Below are 18,049 nucleotides of genomic sequence, written 5' to 3'. Positions count from 1 at the left end.
CGTGATAAGGCAGTAGACTGGATGGAATCTGCTCTAGGGATTTGGATTGAAGAGTGCTGGAAGAAGAACAACTGCGGTGCTACACAGTCGCCTGAAGAGGCTCCTTTAGAAGAGCTGTAACGCTATCCTTTGTTGTACAGTAAAATTAAACTCATCGTTATCGGACAAGTCGCTGTGTCATTGTTGGTGAGTAACATAATTAATTATTTATGTACAGTACTTATTACATGTACATAGTTTAGTGTTGCTGTACACACATTTTACTGTATACAATTTTTCTTGCATTGTACGTATTTATTGCTGGTGGCCTGTCTGTCGTAATGGCTGTAACGTATGTGATATCGGAGACGCTCGATATCTTTAAAATAATATTTAGGTTTTACTGTATGTAAACTGTGTTTAAATACATAATTTCAACGAATCTTACCTAATATCTAAGAGAATACAAAGGGTTTATGCTGTATAATTGTGCGGGAAATGTTTACAATAGTGTGGGAGAGTTTATAAGGGCTTAAAATATATAAAAAGAACCATATGAACATATGGTTTCTACTTCGCGGATTTTCACCTTTCGCGGGGGGGGGGGGGGGGGGGGGGGGTATTCTGGAACGCAACCCCCGCGATGGAGGAGGGATTACTGTATTGTCATACACTTTATCATGTAACAAGCTGACTGAAGCCTGTAGAGTCAAAGATGGAGCTCTTGGATTTTTTTTGTAATTTCTCTGAGCATTGAACGGTCTGATCTTGGGGTGAATTTGCTGGGACGTCCACTCCTGGAAAGATTGACAACTGTCTTGAATGATTTCCATTTGTGAATAATCTTTTTCACTGTAGAATGATGAACTTCAAATTGTTTGCGAATGGCCTCCACAATTCCCTGATTGATGGGCAGCAGCAGTTGCTTCTCTTGAGATCATTCCTGATGTCTTTCCTCCTTGGCATTGTGTTGACACACAACTGAATGCTCCAGACCAGCAAACTACTTACTCTCTTAATTTCTGCAGACACAATTAAGGATGGACTTCACTTTTCAAACACTGCTTCTGCATTCTGTCTTAGTTTTTGTTAAATACATACTGACACGGTATAATATGTCATGCATTGTTGTATTTACCTCATTTTAAGACCTGCTAAGGACCTGATGATTTTCTATTATGTCCTGATATGTAAAACCATAACAGGGTGTACGTTCTTTTTCTGACTGTATATTTCTGTTACATTTACAAATCTAATGAAAATGAGTTTCTGTGTTTTCTGTTTCTGCAGGCAAAACACTGCCAGGTATCAAACTCGACACGGTGACGACCCGCGATTTCCAGGATGTGATTGTGCATACAAAACCGTCTGCTAAAAGCTTAACTGACAAGTACACCGCGTGGCAGGAGGAATATGAATCTGTTTAGCCTTCTGTTCACGCAATATGAACTTCTGGAGGAAAGGACACGTCACATTCACCTCCGAGAAGAACCGGAAACTGTACCTGTCTGGCTGCACTTTACTTTCCAAATACGGACTGATTTTCTGGCCAGTTTTTCATTTTAGATAACCAATTATGTTCTAGACAAGTTCAGAAGGATCACAGCTTTTAGAAAGTTTTCGTGTCCCAAGCACAGACAAGTCATGCCTGCTGCCCACTACTTATACCCATGTGCGAGAGTAAATCAAAAACTTCCAAATGACGCGGTAGCCACAATAGATAGACATTGACGCATTACAACACGTTCACGATGGAAGCGGTTCACGAGCTGTAGGGCCCACCCAAACAAAATTAACACAGAATCACGGATAATTATCGACATAACCTTATACTGTACATTAAAGGAAGGTTAAACGTAATGCTGTATTTTTTGTGTGAGTATTGAAATGTGTAACCTTGCTGTCATTCCGAAGCAACTTGTTAATTATAAGGAGGCTGTTAGGCCCGAGAATGGTGGGACGTGGTGTAACATGGGACTGTTACACTTGACAATGGTGGGACGTGGTTTAACATGGGGCTGTTACGCTCGAGAATGGTGGGTCGTGGAGTAAAATGGGACTGTTACACTTGACAATGGTGAGATGTGGTGTAAGATGGGGCGGTTATGCTCCAGAATGGTGGGACATGGTGTAACATGGGACTGTTACAATTGACAATGGTGGGACGTGGTGTAACATGGGGCTGTTACGCTCGAGAATGGTGGGTCGTGGAGTAAAATGGGACTGTTACACTTGACAATGATGGGATGTGGTGTAAGATGGGGCTGTTATGCTCCAGAATGGTGGGACATGGAGTAAATTGGGCCTGCTACACTTGACAATGGTGGGATGTGGTGTAAAATGGGGCTGTTACGCTCAAGAATGGTGGGACGTTGTGTAACATGGGACTGTTACACTCGACAATGGTGGGACGTGGTGTAACATGGGGCTGTTATGCTCGAGAATGGTGGAAAGTGGAGTAACATGGGCCTATTACACTTGACAATGGTGGGATGTGGTGTAAGATGGGGCTGTTATGCTCAAGAATGGTGGGACATGGAGTAAAATGGGCCTGTTACACTTGACAATGGTGGGATGTGGTGTAACACGGTGGGCAGAAGTGTGCAGAGAGTGGCCGTACCCTCGCTTCAGTCTTTGCACAAACGGTTGTTACTGTGTTCTGTCTAACAGTATGTGGTGCGTTGTTTCTAAACCAAAGATAAAACTGATTTTGTGCTACACCATGAGGGTGACACATGCTTTTATTTCCTAACAGCAAACTGTATTTTTTTTTAAAAGAAATTACATTTGTGCTTATCACAAAATTGAAATGTTTGCCTCAAAGGGAAGATCTACTATGAAACAAATGAATCTCAAAACTTAAGGGCCCCCTTAATCCTGGTGGGGCCCCAGAAGCAACTTTAGGCCACATTCCTTAAACAGTTTGGGTAATTCAGTGCAGCAATTTTAATGAAAATCTGTGATTTGGTGGTTTAATTTTTAAAACTTTGTGGTGATCTGTCATAGAACAACCCCATTAAAGAAGAGAACGGTGATTACCCCAACCTCATTGCTGGTTGCAAATGGCCCCCCATAACAGTTCAAGCTATTTATTTCTGAAAAACAAATCTTTTACGCCAGTAGTTGCAGATGTTAGGTTTGAATACACAATGGGCGGTCTGAAAATCAAAAGTACACCTCATGAGAAGAGCTTAGGAGTCGTAGTGGACTCGTCATCATCAACTGCCAGACAGCGTTCAGAAGCCATTAATAAGGCTAACAGAATGTCAGGTTATATAGCGCCTTGATGTATGTAGTACAAGTCACAGGAGGTTTTCCTCGAGCTTTATAACACACTGGTGAGACCTCATCTGGAGTACTGTGGCCAGTACTCCCCAAGTGTATGGAAACTTCTGACTTCAACTGTAAATTCAAGAAAAGAATACAGTAATCCCTCGCTATATCGTGCTTCGCCTTTCGCGGCTTCACTCCATCGCGGATTTTATATGTAAGCATATTTAAATATATATCGCGGATTTTTCACTGCTTCGCGGGTTTCTGCGGACAATAGGTCTTTTAATTTCTGGTACATGCTTCCTCAGTTGGTTTGCCCAGTTGATTTCATACAAGGGACGCTATTGGCAGATGGCTGAGAAGCTACCCAGCTTACTTTTCTCTTTCTCTTGCGCTGACTTTCTGTGATCCTGACGTAGGGGGATTGAGCAGGGGGGCTGTTCGCACACCTAGACGATACGGACGCTCGTCTAAAAATGCTGAAAGATTATCTTCACGTTGCTATCTTTTGTGCAGCTGCTTCCTGAAGCGACATGCTGCACGGTGCTTCGCATACTTAAAAGCTCGAAGGGCACGTATTGATTTTTGATTGAAAAACAAACTCTGTCTCTCTCTCTCTCTGCTCCTGACGGAGGGGGTGTGAGCTGCCGCCTTCAACAGCTTTGTGCCGCGGTGCTTCGCATACTTAAAAGCCAAACAGCCCTATTGATTTGTTTGCTAGAGATTGTTTTCTCTATCTATGTGACATTCTGTGCTCCTGACACGCACTCCTTTGAAGAGGAAGATATGTTTACATTCTTTTAATTGTGAGACAGAACTGTCATCTCTGTCTTGTCATGGAGCACAGTTTAAACTTTTGAAAAAGAGACAAATGTTTGTTTGCAGTGTTTGAATAACGTTCCTGTCTCTCTACAACCTCCTGTGTTTCTGCGCAAATCTGTGACCCAAGCATGACAATCTAAAAATAACCATATAAACATATGGTTTCTACTTCGCGGATTTTCTTATTTCACGGGTGGCTCTGGAACGCAACCCCCGTGATGGAGGAGGGATTACTGTATCTTAAATAAAACAATGAAACAAAAAACATGCAACGCACAAACCCACATGAATACACCGTGACGGCGATAACTAATTAAACAAAGATAAGCTCAGACTGACTGTGTGTGTGTGTATATAATTACTTGCAAAAAGTCCCTACCAATACTCCACAAGACAATACACACTAAATGATGAACAATCAGAAAACACAACCCACTTTCACAGACGTTACAAACGGAAGGATCAAAATATGAAGAGCCGTCTGAAAGAGATGTAAAGTTTGTCCTACCATGATGTTGATGATTCGTAATGGATGGTCCACACTCCATGGGCGAACCTGACAAAACCACACCGACAAGCCAGGCGCAGGACACAGCAGTCAAATCCAAGAAAAAAAAATAACACGGTAAACCTTCAAGGGAGTTGAAATTGTAACGGGTTTGCTGCAGTTGTGAAAGTGGAATAGTAACAAACACAAAAGACAATTCTTCAGCTTCTTGTGGCCTCCATTTTCAATCCAACACCTCATCTTCCTTCTCCCAGCAGCCCGAGGGTCTGCCTAGTGCCGCAGTAATTCTGAGGCTGCTGGGAACTGAAGTTCTTTTCAGGCAGCAATGCTACAACTTCAAATCAAGGGTGTGTGAGAACATGAGGGCAACCATTAAGAAGGATATCAGGAAAGCTAAAAGGCAGTCGGAGAGGAATATAGCAGATAACAAAGAGATGACCCAAAGAGATTCTTTCAGTATTTTAGTAGACAAAGAACAGTCAAGGAGGAGGTGAAGTGTGTCAGAAATAGTAAAGGGGAATTAAAAAATACAGGCCATGAAAGAGCAGATGCTCTAGACTTGTATTTTTCTGAGGTCTTCACGTGTGAGGAAGCAGATAACCATTCGCTGGTAAAAGGGGCAACTAAGGAGGTACTGAGTGACTTAGAAATTGTAGAGAGAGAAGAGCTGCTGTGATTAAACAGGCTGAAATCAAACAAACCACCAGGACCAGATTATATTTACCCTCGAGTTCTGCAAATATAAACCCTTGATGCACATTTTTTAGGAAGACACTGCACACTGGGGCAATTCCGAAAGGACTGGAAAATGGCAAATATGATCCTGTTATAAAAATGATGACTAGATAGATAGATAGATAGTGTGACAGATGGTCGGGGTCATTACCTGGCCGGGATGCCTAAAAGGACCGGAAGGTGGCATGAATAGTTTCCGGGCCATGAGGGGGCAACTGCCCTGGAGCAGGACAGGACCACGGGAGAAGAACAAAGAACTTCTGGCCTGTTGGGACCCGTAGCCACCGCCAGGGGGGCGCCTTAAGCCTCATAGGACTTGGAGATAGTTACTTCCGCCACACTCGGCAAGATGGCAGAGGAACCTGCCAGGGACGCCCGGAGTGCTTCCGGGGCAAAGGATGGACGTCATCAGACACCTGGAGCACATCCGGGCAGGGATAAAAGGCGCCGCCTTCCTACAGTCTGAGAGCTAAAGTCGGGAGTGGGAGCAGGACAAAGCTCCCAGGAGGAGACTGGTGGCTAAAAGACTGAGAAAGAAAGGTTTATTGGGGAGATTTATTTGCTGTGTGCATTGTGTGGTGTTTAAGGTCTGTGTTTATTATGAATAATAAACGTGTGCTTTTTATAAAGGAGTGGTTTCCGGGCGAATCTCACAATATATAGGTAGATAGATGTGAAAGACACTATATAAGATAGATAGATAGATGTGAAAGACACTATAAGATAGATAGATAGATGTGAAAGACACTATATAAAATAGATAGATGTGAAAGACACTATATAAAATAGATAGATAGATAGATAGATGTGAAAGACACTATATAAAATAGATAGATAGATGTGAAAGACACTATATAAAATAGATAGATGTGAAAGACACTATATAAAATAGATAGATAGATGTGAAAGACACTATATAAAATAGATAGATAGATGTGAAAGACACTATATAAAATAGATAGATGTGAAAGACACTATATAAAATAGATAGATAGATAGATAGATAGATGTGAAAGACACTATATAAAATAGTTAGATAGATGTGAAAGACACTATATAAAATAGATAGATAGATGTGAAAGACACTATATAAAATAGATAGATAGATAGATGTGAAAGACACTATATAAAATAGATAGATGTGAAAGACACTATATAAAATAGAGATAGATAGATGTGAAAGACACTATATAAAATAGATAGATAGATAGATAGATAGATAGATAGATAGATACTATATTAATCCCAAGGATCCACGCAACTATTGGCCAGTAAGCTAAACATGCATCACAGGAAAACTAATAGAAGGAATTATTAAGGAAAAGCCTGAGCAACACCTGGCAAGCAGAGGAGTTTTACTGAACAGTCAGCACGAGTTCAGATGAGGGAGGTCATGTTTTACCAACATCCTGGAATTCTATGTGGAAGCAACAAAAATGTATTACTTATCTTGAGTTTCAGAAAGCATTTGATAACGTGCCACATGAGAGGTTGGGCATCAAACTAAAAGAAGTGGACGTTCAGGGTGTGGCGTTTAGATGGAAAAGAATTGGCTCAGACACAGGAGGGTGATGGTGTGAGGAACCTTAGCAGAACTGGGTTATGTGTGAGAGTGGTGTTCAGCAGGGGCCACCGATATTTTTAATATATATATAAATGACCTGGACAGAAATAGAAGGAGCAAGCTGGTTAAGTTTGCAGATGATACCAAGAACGGGGGATTGGCAGATAATCTAGAATGTGTTGAATCATCCTGGAGGGACTTGGATAGCAACCTTGTAGAATCGGTGCACAGACAGGAGTGATCTGTGATAGAAAAGCACCTGCATGAGTGACAAGGAAGGTCTATAAAACGGTAGTGAGACCACCTATGCTGTATGGTTTGGAGACGGTGGCCCCGACAATAAAAGACGAGAGGTAGAGCTGGAGGTGGCGGAGTCGAAGATGCTACGATTTTCGCTCGGAGTACCGAAGGTAGACAAGATTAGGAATGAGGACATTAGATGGACAACACGGGAATGACAGTTTGGAGGGAGTTTGGAGGCCAGCTTGAGATTGGAGGTAGAGGAGAGATGAGGGGTCCATCGGGAAATGAATGTTCAGGATGGAACCGCCAGGCAAGAAGAAAAGAAGAAGGCCAATGTGTAAGAAGACAGGGATGGATGGATGGATGGAGATGGTGATCCCCAGTGCCGAGCCCTAAATGGGAGCACCCGAAAGAAGAAAGAGAAATCAGTGCATACTGCGTCATGGAATAGTAGGTTTTAAACATAACTTAAAATCATTAATTTATTCATTTCTATTGGCATTGCCATTATCACATTCCAACATCAGCACAATTTTGACGACAACGGTTAGCTCAAATTTTCCAGTATGTGATCCACTGCTTGTGGAAAGTTCTCACAGGTCACGTAAGGTCCTGGATTTATTTTTCCTTCGTCTCCTTGTCTGTATTTTCCTGTTAAAATAAAAATGTATATAGCAGTTTTTCTAATAAATAACAGGGACTCTGGTGTTAGCATCTAAGTATAACATAACATTACCAAACCTGCTTAATTCACCTTCAAGGTTGTGTCAGCCTGGAGCCTATCCCAGCACCACTGGGTGCAAAGCAGGAGCCAAATCTACTGTACACAGACTGCTAAGGCCAGCTCACACAAAGTCCATTTGTGACCACTGGGACTCTGCATAGGCACCATTTGTGGAAATGCACGAGGAAAACCAGAAGGTGTGCAGGCACAGGGAGAAGGTGCAAACTCAACACGATGCTGGATCAATGAGGCATCAGAGTTAGGCACTGTAGCAGCATGTCGCCAACCTTTAAATGCACAGTGCCCATGAAAAGTATTCACCCCTTCGAAGTGTTCACATTTTATTATTATTCAACTCTGAAACTCAGTGGATTTAATTTGTGATGATCTCTAACTAAAGGCAAAATCAAGTCTGCACCTATAAAACATTGATATTTTATAATAAACTAATGTGACCTCGCAATAGTCCAAAAGGCATTTGCAGGAGAAATAGAAATTCAGTGTCTTCCATAATGTTTGGGACGAAGACCCCTTTTTCTTTGATTTACCCCTTTAAATTACAAATCAAATAATTCGGACGTTGTGATTAAAGTGCACATTGCAGACTTTCATTTAAGGGAATTTGCAGACATTTCGGTCACATAACACGTTTTCTACATCAGACCCCCATTTCAGGGCACATGGCAATGGCAGGTCTATTAAAGCCGTTGTCATATTTAGTCCTTTGTCACGTATGCCTCACAGGCAATGACTGCTTAAAGTCTGCGATTCACAGACATCACCAGGGGCTGAGGGTCTTCTCTGGTGATGCTCCGCCAAGCCTCTAATGCAGCCATCTTCAGCTCCTGCTTGTTTTGTGGGGCTTGTCCCCTTAAGTTTTCTCTTCAGCATATGGAAGGCCTGCTCAGTTAGATTTCAATTTGGTGACTGGCTTGGCCGTTCCAAGAATGATCCATTTTTTAGCTTTTAAAAACTCCTGAGGTACCTCAGTCGTATGTTTGGCTCATTATCTCGTTGTAGGAAGAAGCGCTGTCCAGTGAGTTTGGAGGCATTGACTGGAACTTCAGCAGATCAGATGTTTCTACACCTCAGAATTCATTGTGCCACTGATGTCAGCAGTTCCATCATCAATGAAAAGAAGTGTGCCAGGACCTGTGGCAGCCATACATGCCCCAGGCATAAAGCCCTCAGCACCACCAAGTTTAACAGATGAGGTGGTCTGCTTTGGATCTCAGCAGTTCCTTTTCATCTCCACACTTTGCTCCTGCTATCACTCTGATGAGGTTCATCTTTGTCTCGTCCATCCACAAGACCTTATTACCAGAATTCTCCAGGCTCTTTGAAGTCCTTTTCACAAACTGTAATCTGGTTGTCCTGTTATTGTGGTTAACTAGTGGTTTGCATCTTGCAGTGTGGACTCTGTATTTCTGTTCATGAAGTCTTCTGTTGATAGTCATCTCTGACACACACACATCGGCCTCCTGAAGGCTGTTACTGGTCTGCCGGACAAGCGTTGGGGGCTTTTTCTTTACCATAGAGAGGATTCTTCTGTCCTCAGCAGTGGAGGTCTTCCTTGGCCTACCAGTCCCTTTGAGATTACTGAGCTCACCAGTGTGTCCTTTCTTCTTCATGATATTCCTGACAGTTGATTTTGGTCATCCTAAAGTGTTATTCATGTCTCCAATGGTTTTATTCTTGTTTTTTCTGCCTCACGATGGCTACAATGACTTTCATTGGCGCAGCTCTGTCATGTTGAACAATGGCAACTTCAGACTCCAAAGAGTACAAGCACACTGAGGTATCTTAAGAAGCAATGAAACCCACCTGAGTGATCACAAGTACCTGTGACGCCAATTGTCCCAAACATGATGGTGCCCTGAAATGGGGGAGTCATGTAGAGAAAGTGTTGTGTGACCAAAATATATGGAAATCCCCTTAAAGGAATGACTGAGTTGTTTCATTTGTAACTTTAAACTGTGGAGCAGAGGAGGAAATCAAGGAAAGAGGTGTCTCTGCCCCAAATATTATGGAGGGCACTGGGCCAATTGTAGTAGTGTAGACTACAGCTAGTTCATGACATTTTGCTCACAAATGTTCAAAATATAGGGTGGCACATGGAGACAGGAAATTTTCAATTGACGTTCAATGCACAAATAAACACATTACAAAATATATTTAATGATGAAATGTATTGTACAGGATATGTAATTAATTATAGTTCATTCAACTACATTCGTCCGACATCCACAAGTTGTTAATGAAATTGGCATCCTTGTTTACTTTAGCCACCAATTGTTCACAAAACTGTTGACGCAACATGTGGCCATTGGGTTTGGGTTCCTGCAAAATCTACAATTTGTAGGGGTGGAACTTCAACTCGTGCAGTATTCTTTGCACGCTTCATCGCCCCAACTGTAGAGATGTAGAACAGCCTCAATATCCTCTGGTGTGCGGGCCATTCAAACACCACCTGGGGATTTCTTTTTTAAGGCTGAACCAATTTATTCGAAACTACACACTCATGTTGTAATCACAAGAGCAGACAGGACACAATCATGACGTCCTAACTGGTAATGACGCCGAAATTCCCTTTGTGCAGCAGTCACACTATCACCATTCTTAAAAAAGGTTTTCACAGCGAAAGCTCGTTGCGCACCGCCCCACTGCTCCATTGTAACTAATAGCAAGGGCTTCTAAATGAGGTCGCATTGGTCCCAAACAACTGCCGACACCCCACGGTCGCCAACACCTACTGTATATACTCGTGGATAAGTTCTCCCGCAGATAAGTCGGGACTTGATTTTACCGTATAATTTCTGGTATTTTATAATGTCGGTCGTGTAAGTCGATTTCGGAAAACTCACACTATTGGTCCAAGAGATTATGATATGCTAACACCCACCTGAGACAGTAACCACGGAGCACACAGCCTTTTTTTTTCCGTGTGGGTGCGGCAATGTGCTGTATCAGCGACATTTGCACTGATTTGTGTCGTTGAAGTAGCGAAAGAAATTGGTAACTGCGCTGCTGCAACAAAATTTGATGCGTCTGAGAAACTCATGTGAGATTGGGGGAAACATGAAAATGTAAAAAAAAAAAAAAAATTTAAGTGTCGCATTTTTGAGTGGGCATACAAGTCGGGGTCTGATTTTATGATTAATTTTTTGTGTTTCAAGACCCAACTTATACGTGAGTATATACGGTAGTTCCAAAATTTCCTGTTTCCCTTTGCCACCTTATTTATACTTCAAAAGCAGATCCACACATCCTTCTGCTGATACCAGCATAGGAGAGACATCCCCACCCATAATTACAACAGCGCAAGTGAGCAGAGAGCTGAGGAGACTTCGTGCCAGCAAAGCAGCGGGTCCAGATGGAGTATCGCCACGACTGCTGAAGGTCTGTGCATCGGAGCTAGGGGGTCCTCTACAGCGCATCTTCAACCTGAGCCTGGAACAGGGGAGAGTCCCGAGGCTTTGGAAAACATCTTGTATCACCCCAGTCCCAAAGGTATCACGTCCTAGTGAGCTAGATGACTTTCGGCCTGTTGCTCTGACATCACATGTGATGAAGACCATGGAGAGGCTGCTGCTTCACCACTTTAGGCCACAGGTTCAACACGCCCTTGACCCTCTGCAGTTTGCATATCAGGAGAAGGTGGGAGCGGAGGATGCTATCATCTATATGCTACACCGATCCCTCTCTCACTTGGACAGAGGCAGTGGTGCTGTAAGAATTATGTTTCTAGACTTCTCTAGCGCCTTCAACACAATCCAACCTCTGCTCCTTAGGGACAAGCTGACAGAGATGGGAGTAGATTCATACCTGGTGGCATGGATCGTGGACTATCTTAAAGACAGACCTCAGTATGTGCGTCTTGGGAACTGCACGTCTGACATTGTGGTCAGCAACACAGGAGCTCCACAGGGGACTGTACTTTCTCCGGTCCTGTTCAGCCTATATACATCGGACTTCCAATACAACTCGGAGTCCTGCCATGTGCAAAAGTTCGCTGATGACACTGCTATCATGGGCTGCATCAGGAATGGGCAGGAGGAGGAGGAGTATAGGGACCTAATCAATGACTTTGTTAAATGGTGCGACTCAAACCACCTACAACTGAACACCAGCAAAACCAAGGAGTTGGTGGTGGATTTTAGGAGGCCCAGGCCCCTCATGGACCCCGTGATCATCAAAAGTGACTGTGTGCAGAGGGTGCAGACCTATAAATATCTAGGAGTGCAGCTGGATGATAAATTAGACTGGACTGCCAATACTGATGCTCTGTGCAAGAAAGGACAGAGCCGACTATACTTCATTAGAAGGCTGGCGTCCTTCAACATCTGCAATAAGATGCTGCAGATGTTCTATCAGACAGTTGTGGCGAGCGCCCTCTTCTACGCGGTGGTGTGCTGGGGAGGCAGCATTAAGAGGAAAGATGCCTCACGCCTGGACAAGCTGGTGAGGAAGGCAGGCTCTATTGTTGGCATGGAGCTGGACAGTTTAACATCTGTGGCAGAGTGACAGGCGCTCAGCAGGCTCCTATCAATTATGGAGAATCCACTAAATAGTATCATCTCCAGACAGAAGAGAATTTCCCATTGGGATTAATAAAGTATCTATCTATCTATCTATCTATCTATCTATCTATCTATCTATCTATCTATCTATCTATCTATCTATCTATCTATCTATCTATCTATCTATCTATCTATCTATCTATCTATCTATCTATCTATCTATCTATCTATCTATCTATCTAAATACTTTATTCCTTTCACTGAAGGGGTCTCAGGTTATATTGTATAAAAATCCCCTCTCCTCACTTTGTAACCATTCAGCAGTCAGACATTTGTGCCACTCACCCAGACTTTGGCTACAGTACTTACCAGTCTTTACTAGAATTCCCTGCATTCCAGCTGCTTGTGCTCCACCAACATCATCTCTTGCATCCTAAGTATTAAAAAAAATCAGTCAATGCATTCATTGAATTGAGAAACGTCCTCTTGCCTAATGTTTAACATTAAAGAAAACGTATCTGTTACAAAAGCCGTTAGAATCAGCCTACGCATTCCCCAGATAGTGTCCATTTACACTTACAGTACATTTGTGGTGTTACATTCCTTGTTAAAGGTATAAAATATATGGCTTATAATATTCAGGTACACAAAGAATCAGATTTTTAAAATAAATGACAACTGAGACTTCTTACATCATTAGGGGCTTTGCATATTTCACCACTATATTCCCCGGACTCTCCCTGTGTTGATGTGCATGCCAAACTCTTCCAGGAATACTCTACCCAAAAATGTTACTTACCACAAGTACTTTGTAGTGATGGCAAAGAAAACATTTAAGTGCTACGTTTTCATGCATTGAAAATGGTGAGAAAGAAGTTTATGGCATTAAAGAAGACCAGTAATGGAGTTTTCATCCCCTTTCTCTGTACGTTTAGCATTAGTTTGCTCAGAGGTTGATGCGCTTGCTGCTTCTTGAGCAGCTTTTCTTTTCTACACCCTAGTGGCACACTTCTTCTCTTCTATTGTCGGCGTCTTTTTGCGTTAAAACTGATTAAGTCAGTGTTTGTGTTGCAATTACTTAGTACATTTTCTTTCATTTTTCATTTAAGCTGGCACTTAAATCATTCTTGAGGCAGATTGAAGACTTAAGATATGAAGAGGTAAGAAGTGACGGTGAAAAAGGTGGTAGGGAATGAGAACGGCGCCCGTATGCATGCACCGCACGGCCTGCCTGCTGCTAAGAGTTGATTCTACAATAAAATAAAATAAAAATAAAAAGGAATAACCTTGGAGGTCAATCATCACCTCGAAAGCAGATAGTAGACGTCACGTAGTATATGTGTACAAAATTTCAGGTCAATAGTTCAAACGGTTTGCGAGCTACAGGAGATTTAAAATCCTGGACAGACAAATGAACAATCCAAGGTAGAGTATTATACAGGGTGGCACACGAAAAACCGAACCATCTCCAACATCGATGTACGTTTCTTAGCCCGTACACGAAACGAAAGATATGCAATACAAAAATTTGTACCTACCGGTTAGAGGAGGTGCTGGAAATGATTTCCTTGTGCGTCAATACACTTTTCTGCACGCTGCACCATATTGTCATAGACGCGCCAAGCTCAGCCGCTTCAGTTTTTCCAGTTTCACTCCGAATATTGTCCTTCAGTTCCTCTAATGTCTTTGGATTATTGACATACACTTTTCCCTTCAGATTGGCCCACAGGTAAAAGTCACAAGTGGATAGGTCCGGTGATCTTGGTGGCCACAAACCTGTGAAGACGTTGTGAATTCGAGAAAGTGACTCGCGAGAAGTATGACATGTCGCTCCATCCATGTCGTGCCGGCACCCGCCTGTATAATAACTTGAGCCAGCCGGTCGGAGATGTTTTTTTGTAAAATAATGTTAAATATTTACTTCTGGAATTATCAGTGGACTTCATAAACAGGAAACCTCAAGCCCAGAAGGACTTTATGAGTTGAAGACCCACCTCCCTTCAAGAGTCCTGTCTTCAATTCAAAAAGTCACATTGCATGACTTCTAGTTGGAGGATGTGTCAGACGTAAGGACGGCAGCTGCTCATCTCGTTGCAGGCGCATGTCAATTTATGCGACTAAAATCGCTGGGCCCGTCAAACTACCGGATTAGGTGTCGATTTTCCAGCACAGTTCCACATTTCCAAAGTATTGTGAGTTTGCCGCCCATTTTTCTGACCGACTGTTATGTGTTACCTGAAGAAGCTGGCTTTGTACAAAGGGATCGCACCAACAGTTGTCACCTTCTCACCAAGCTTCTTGCTGATGGTCTTGTAGTCCATTCCAGCCTTGTGCAGGTCTTGTCCCTGATGTCCTTTGACAGCTCTTTGGTGTTGCCCATGGTGGTGGTGAAGGTGGAATGGAAGAAATTGATTCTGTGGACAGGTGTGCTTTATACACATCACGAGATTGAGATCAGGAGTATCTGTGATTGATTGGTTGTATGTGCCACATGGGCACACAGCCAAACTGTGAGAGCCAGAGTTCTGGCTGGGTTGTAGGGGATCACACACTTATTTCACTCAATGACATGCAAATCAATTTATAACTTTTCTGCAATATGTTTTTTCTGGATTTTTGGTTAATATTCTGTCTCTCTTCATTAAAATGAAACTACCATAAAAATTAGAGACTGTTCATTTCTTTGTAAGTGAGCAAACTTACAAATTCAGTAATTCAATAAATTTTTCCCCCATTGTATACCCAGCATCCAACACTGAAGCAGATAAAATTTTTTCTTATAGAATATTTAATTTCTCAGGAGGCTAGATGCTTTACATTTATTCAAAATAATAATAAATAATAATACATTTTATTTATATGGCACCTTTCCCATGCTCATGCTCAAAGTAAAGATGAGAAGATGGTGTCTTTCTTTTATCGTCTTAAATAAACAATATTCAAATATTATTATTATGCACTTGTTTCTACCATGTGAATGTGTCAAGAATATTGGCTTCTGTGTTTGTGTTTGCTCTCAAATGATCTTTAACTGAAGTAAAGTGTGGGTCATTAATGTCCCACTGTACAGCTATCTAAAACTTTTACTTTAATATGAAATGTTTAAATGCTTTTGTGAACAATTCTGGGGTCGGTTTATGGGGCATAACTTTGTACGAACCGAAGAGCACACATTTGTGCAATACACAGATGCGTTTCAAATGTTGTACTATGTGTTACTTACCATTTTGCTTTACAAGTAATGTAAATGTTAACAACTCTCATACCTCAAGATACCATCAGCTAACTAAAAACGAATAAAATTTAGTAATAAAGTAGATATGTGCTGATTTGAGCCCACTAGCACAGTTTTTCCCAACCACTGTGACGTCGCGACCCAGTTTTTCACATGCTAGTGTGTTTGCAAGCCACCAGGGAGGGCACTCTGTGAATTTAGCATGCTCTTCAAAGTGGGAGGGTCCTGCTCGATCACCAGAACATCAAAGCAAGAATCAGGCCCGATCGTCGATGTTTTTTTCCTCCTTGGTAAATCGTGTATGATTATCAAAATGGGGTTTGGGGAGCTCCTGCAGGTACAGCCACCACTGTGAATCGAGCACAATCGTCAATGCTTTTCCTCCTGGGGGAATCATGCCCGCTTTTTTTTTATGGGTCATGGGGGCTCCTCCAAGATTAGCTGCACTTCACCTGTGATGCTACCGCTGTCAATCGAGCACAATCACAGAAGCAGTGAGTGGGCATGGGGTTTTGTCCTGGTTCGGCTGAGGCCCACCTGTAACAGCACCACAGGCAACCATGGCCCACAGGTTGGGAAACTCTGCACTAGTTGATGTCAACTTGCTGTAATTATTAATTCTTTTTGTCTCAAAAGCCCAGGAAGGTATCTTTGTTCATTAACATTAACATGCAAAAAAAGTTTTACTTAACATATATGAGGCCCAATACATACATCACCAATCATAATGGCTTCCTCTGGAGCACATCCAATGCCTCGGAGAGCCTCAAGAAAGAAAGTTTTTTCTGGCTTTCCCACGACTGTGGCTGTGCAGTCAGTAGCATATTCTAGACCAGTCACAAAAGGCCCAGGTCCCAGGGCTAAACCATCTTTCCTCTTATAGTATCTAGCCTTGTGGATTGCAATCAGTGGAGCACCATCAAGAATTAACCTAAAATGACAAGACATTGATGTGTAAGACTGTTTCATCTCCAAACACAAGATATTTATACTGATATGTTTTGAATTGAAGTGCTGGCAGAAAAACGAGGCCTGTTTTACAGAAAAGCCTAGCCTGTTGTTTCTCAGCATGTGTTTCAACATTATGTTACACTAGCCAGGGTACCTATCAAAGATAGGTACTGGAATACATTTTAAAATATCTGGTATTTTCTAGCTTTTCGTGTTCCTTCAGCTCCTTTCCTTGGTATTCTCATGAACCTTTCTTGACCGGCACCCCATCTTTCGAGCACATTCCCATAACGCCTGAATCTCAGACTCAAACAGTCTTCTCTGTACACCTTGCTCACCTACTGTACAATTTTAAAGTTTATAATAATAATATTAGGTTACATTTATTGAGCGCCTTTCACAAACCCAAGGTCGCTTTACATACAGAGTAAAAAAAAAAAATTACACAGATGACAAAAGTTTGTAGAAGAGGAAAGTTTTCAGTTGCAATTTAAAAGTGCAGAAACAGGAGCAATCTCTGAGAGACGGAGGAAGAGAGTTCCAGAGTTGAGGGGCCATAACACTGAAGGACCTGCCTCCCAAGGTGGAGAGTCTGGTGCGTGGGACAGTAAGGAGATTACTGCTCAAGGACCTGAGAGAGCGACAAGGAGTGTAAGGAGCTAGGAGCTGAGTGAGGTAGAGGGGGGCAAGGTTATGTAGGGCTTTGAAGGTGAGAAGCAGAATCTTGAATTTAATCCTTGATGGAACTGGTAACCAGTGAAGTTGGGAGAGAACAGGGGAGATGTGAGCAAAACGCTTTGTGTCGCTGCAAAGTTCTGAATATACTGTAGCTTCTGTATAGATTTTGCAGGGAGGCCAATGAAGAAGGAATTACAGTAATCAATACGAGACATTATGAAACAATGAACCAGTCTTTCCGTCTTGGAAGGTGACTCTCAGTGTGCCTCCAACACCTTTACTCCACCTTGCGTGTCTCACACTTATGCGTCTTCTTTTGAGGGTGTCACCAGAATCAAACTGACCAATCAGATTTCTTGGAGGAACTGGACATACACACTGACCTTATCTCTCTATTATAAAAAAAAAATCTTGTAAGGAGACAAGACGTGATTTTCTCACAGAGACACTTTCACGTCCCACGAGACGAGACGTTGTGTCAAGAGATTTAACCACGCCCGGGGCCAGAACTAAAAGACAAAGAGTAGATGACAAAGTAGAACGTTGTCAAGAATTCAAAAACTTTGGCGCAGTACACATGCAGAGCAGGAGATAATGGAAGTATGAAAATTCAAAAGTATCAAAAAAAGGATAGTAAAGATCGCATTAGTGCTAACAAACGGAAATTATTATTTAGTGAAATAACGGATCAGTGAAAAGAGATCAAATATATTGTTCGGATTTAAACTTTAAGTCAGAGTCTTGTAGATCATCTAATTCATGTTGCCATCATGGAAAAAAAAGTAGTGTTTCTTCCCAATGAAGAGGCGTATCCGCA

The 18,049-nt window shown here is 42.2% G+C and overlaps 2 protein-coding genes across 3 annotated transcripts in view; one reads left to right on the top strand and one right to left on the bottom strand.

The window, feature by feature from the left end:
- The window catches only part of katnal2 (katanin p60 subunit A-like 2), a 54,792-nt gene extending 51,948 nt beyond the window's left edge, over positions 1–2,844 (top strand). For both annotated transcript variants that reach the window (XM_051929798.1, XM_028805982.2), the window contains one exon: positions 1,270–2,844. In XM_051929798.1, coding sequence (XP_051785758.1) covers positions 1,270–1,406 — 137 coding nt within the window. In that variant the 3' untranslated portion in view covers positions 1,407–2,844. The remainder of the gene's footprint in view (positions 1–1,269) is intronic.
- A 4,744-nt stretch (positions 2,845–7,588) lies between these two features.
- The window catches only part of hdhd2 (haloacid dehalogenase-like hydrolase domain containing 2), a 38,071-nt gene continuing 27,610 nt past the window's right edge, over positions 7,589–18,049 (bottom strand). Inside the window, exons 5-7 of the mRNA XM_028805019.2 lie at positions 16,318–16,534; positions 12,738–12,801; positions 7,589–7,775 (exon numbers count right to left, since the gene is read on the bottom strand). Coding sequence (XP_028660852.1) covers positions 7,672–7,775; positions 12,738–12,801; positions 16,318–16,534 — 385 coding nt within the window. The 3' untranslated portion in view covers positions 7,589–7,671. The remainder of the gene's footprint in view (positions 7,776–12,737; positions 12,802–16,317; positions 16,535–18,049) is intronic.

The sequence above is a fragment of the Erpetoichthys calabaricus genome, chromosome 7 (genome assembly GCF_900747795.2).
Source record: "Erpetoichthys calabaricus chromosome 7, fErpCal1.3, whole genome shotgun sequence".
Taxonomy (NCBI): domain Eukaryota; kingdom Metazoa; phylum Chordata; class Cladistia; order Polypteriformes; family Polypteridae; genus Erpetoichthys; species Erpetoichthys calabaricus.
The sequence above is the reverse complement of the archived record's forward strand: the minus strand, read 5'-3'. Positions and strand labels throughout refer to the sequence as shown.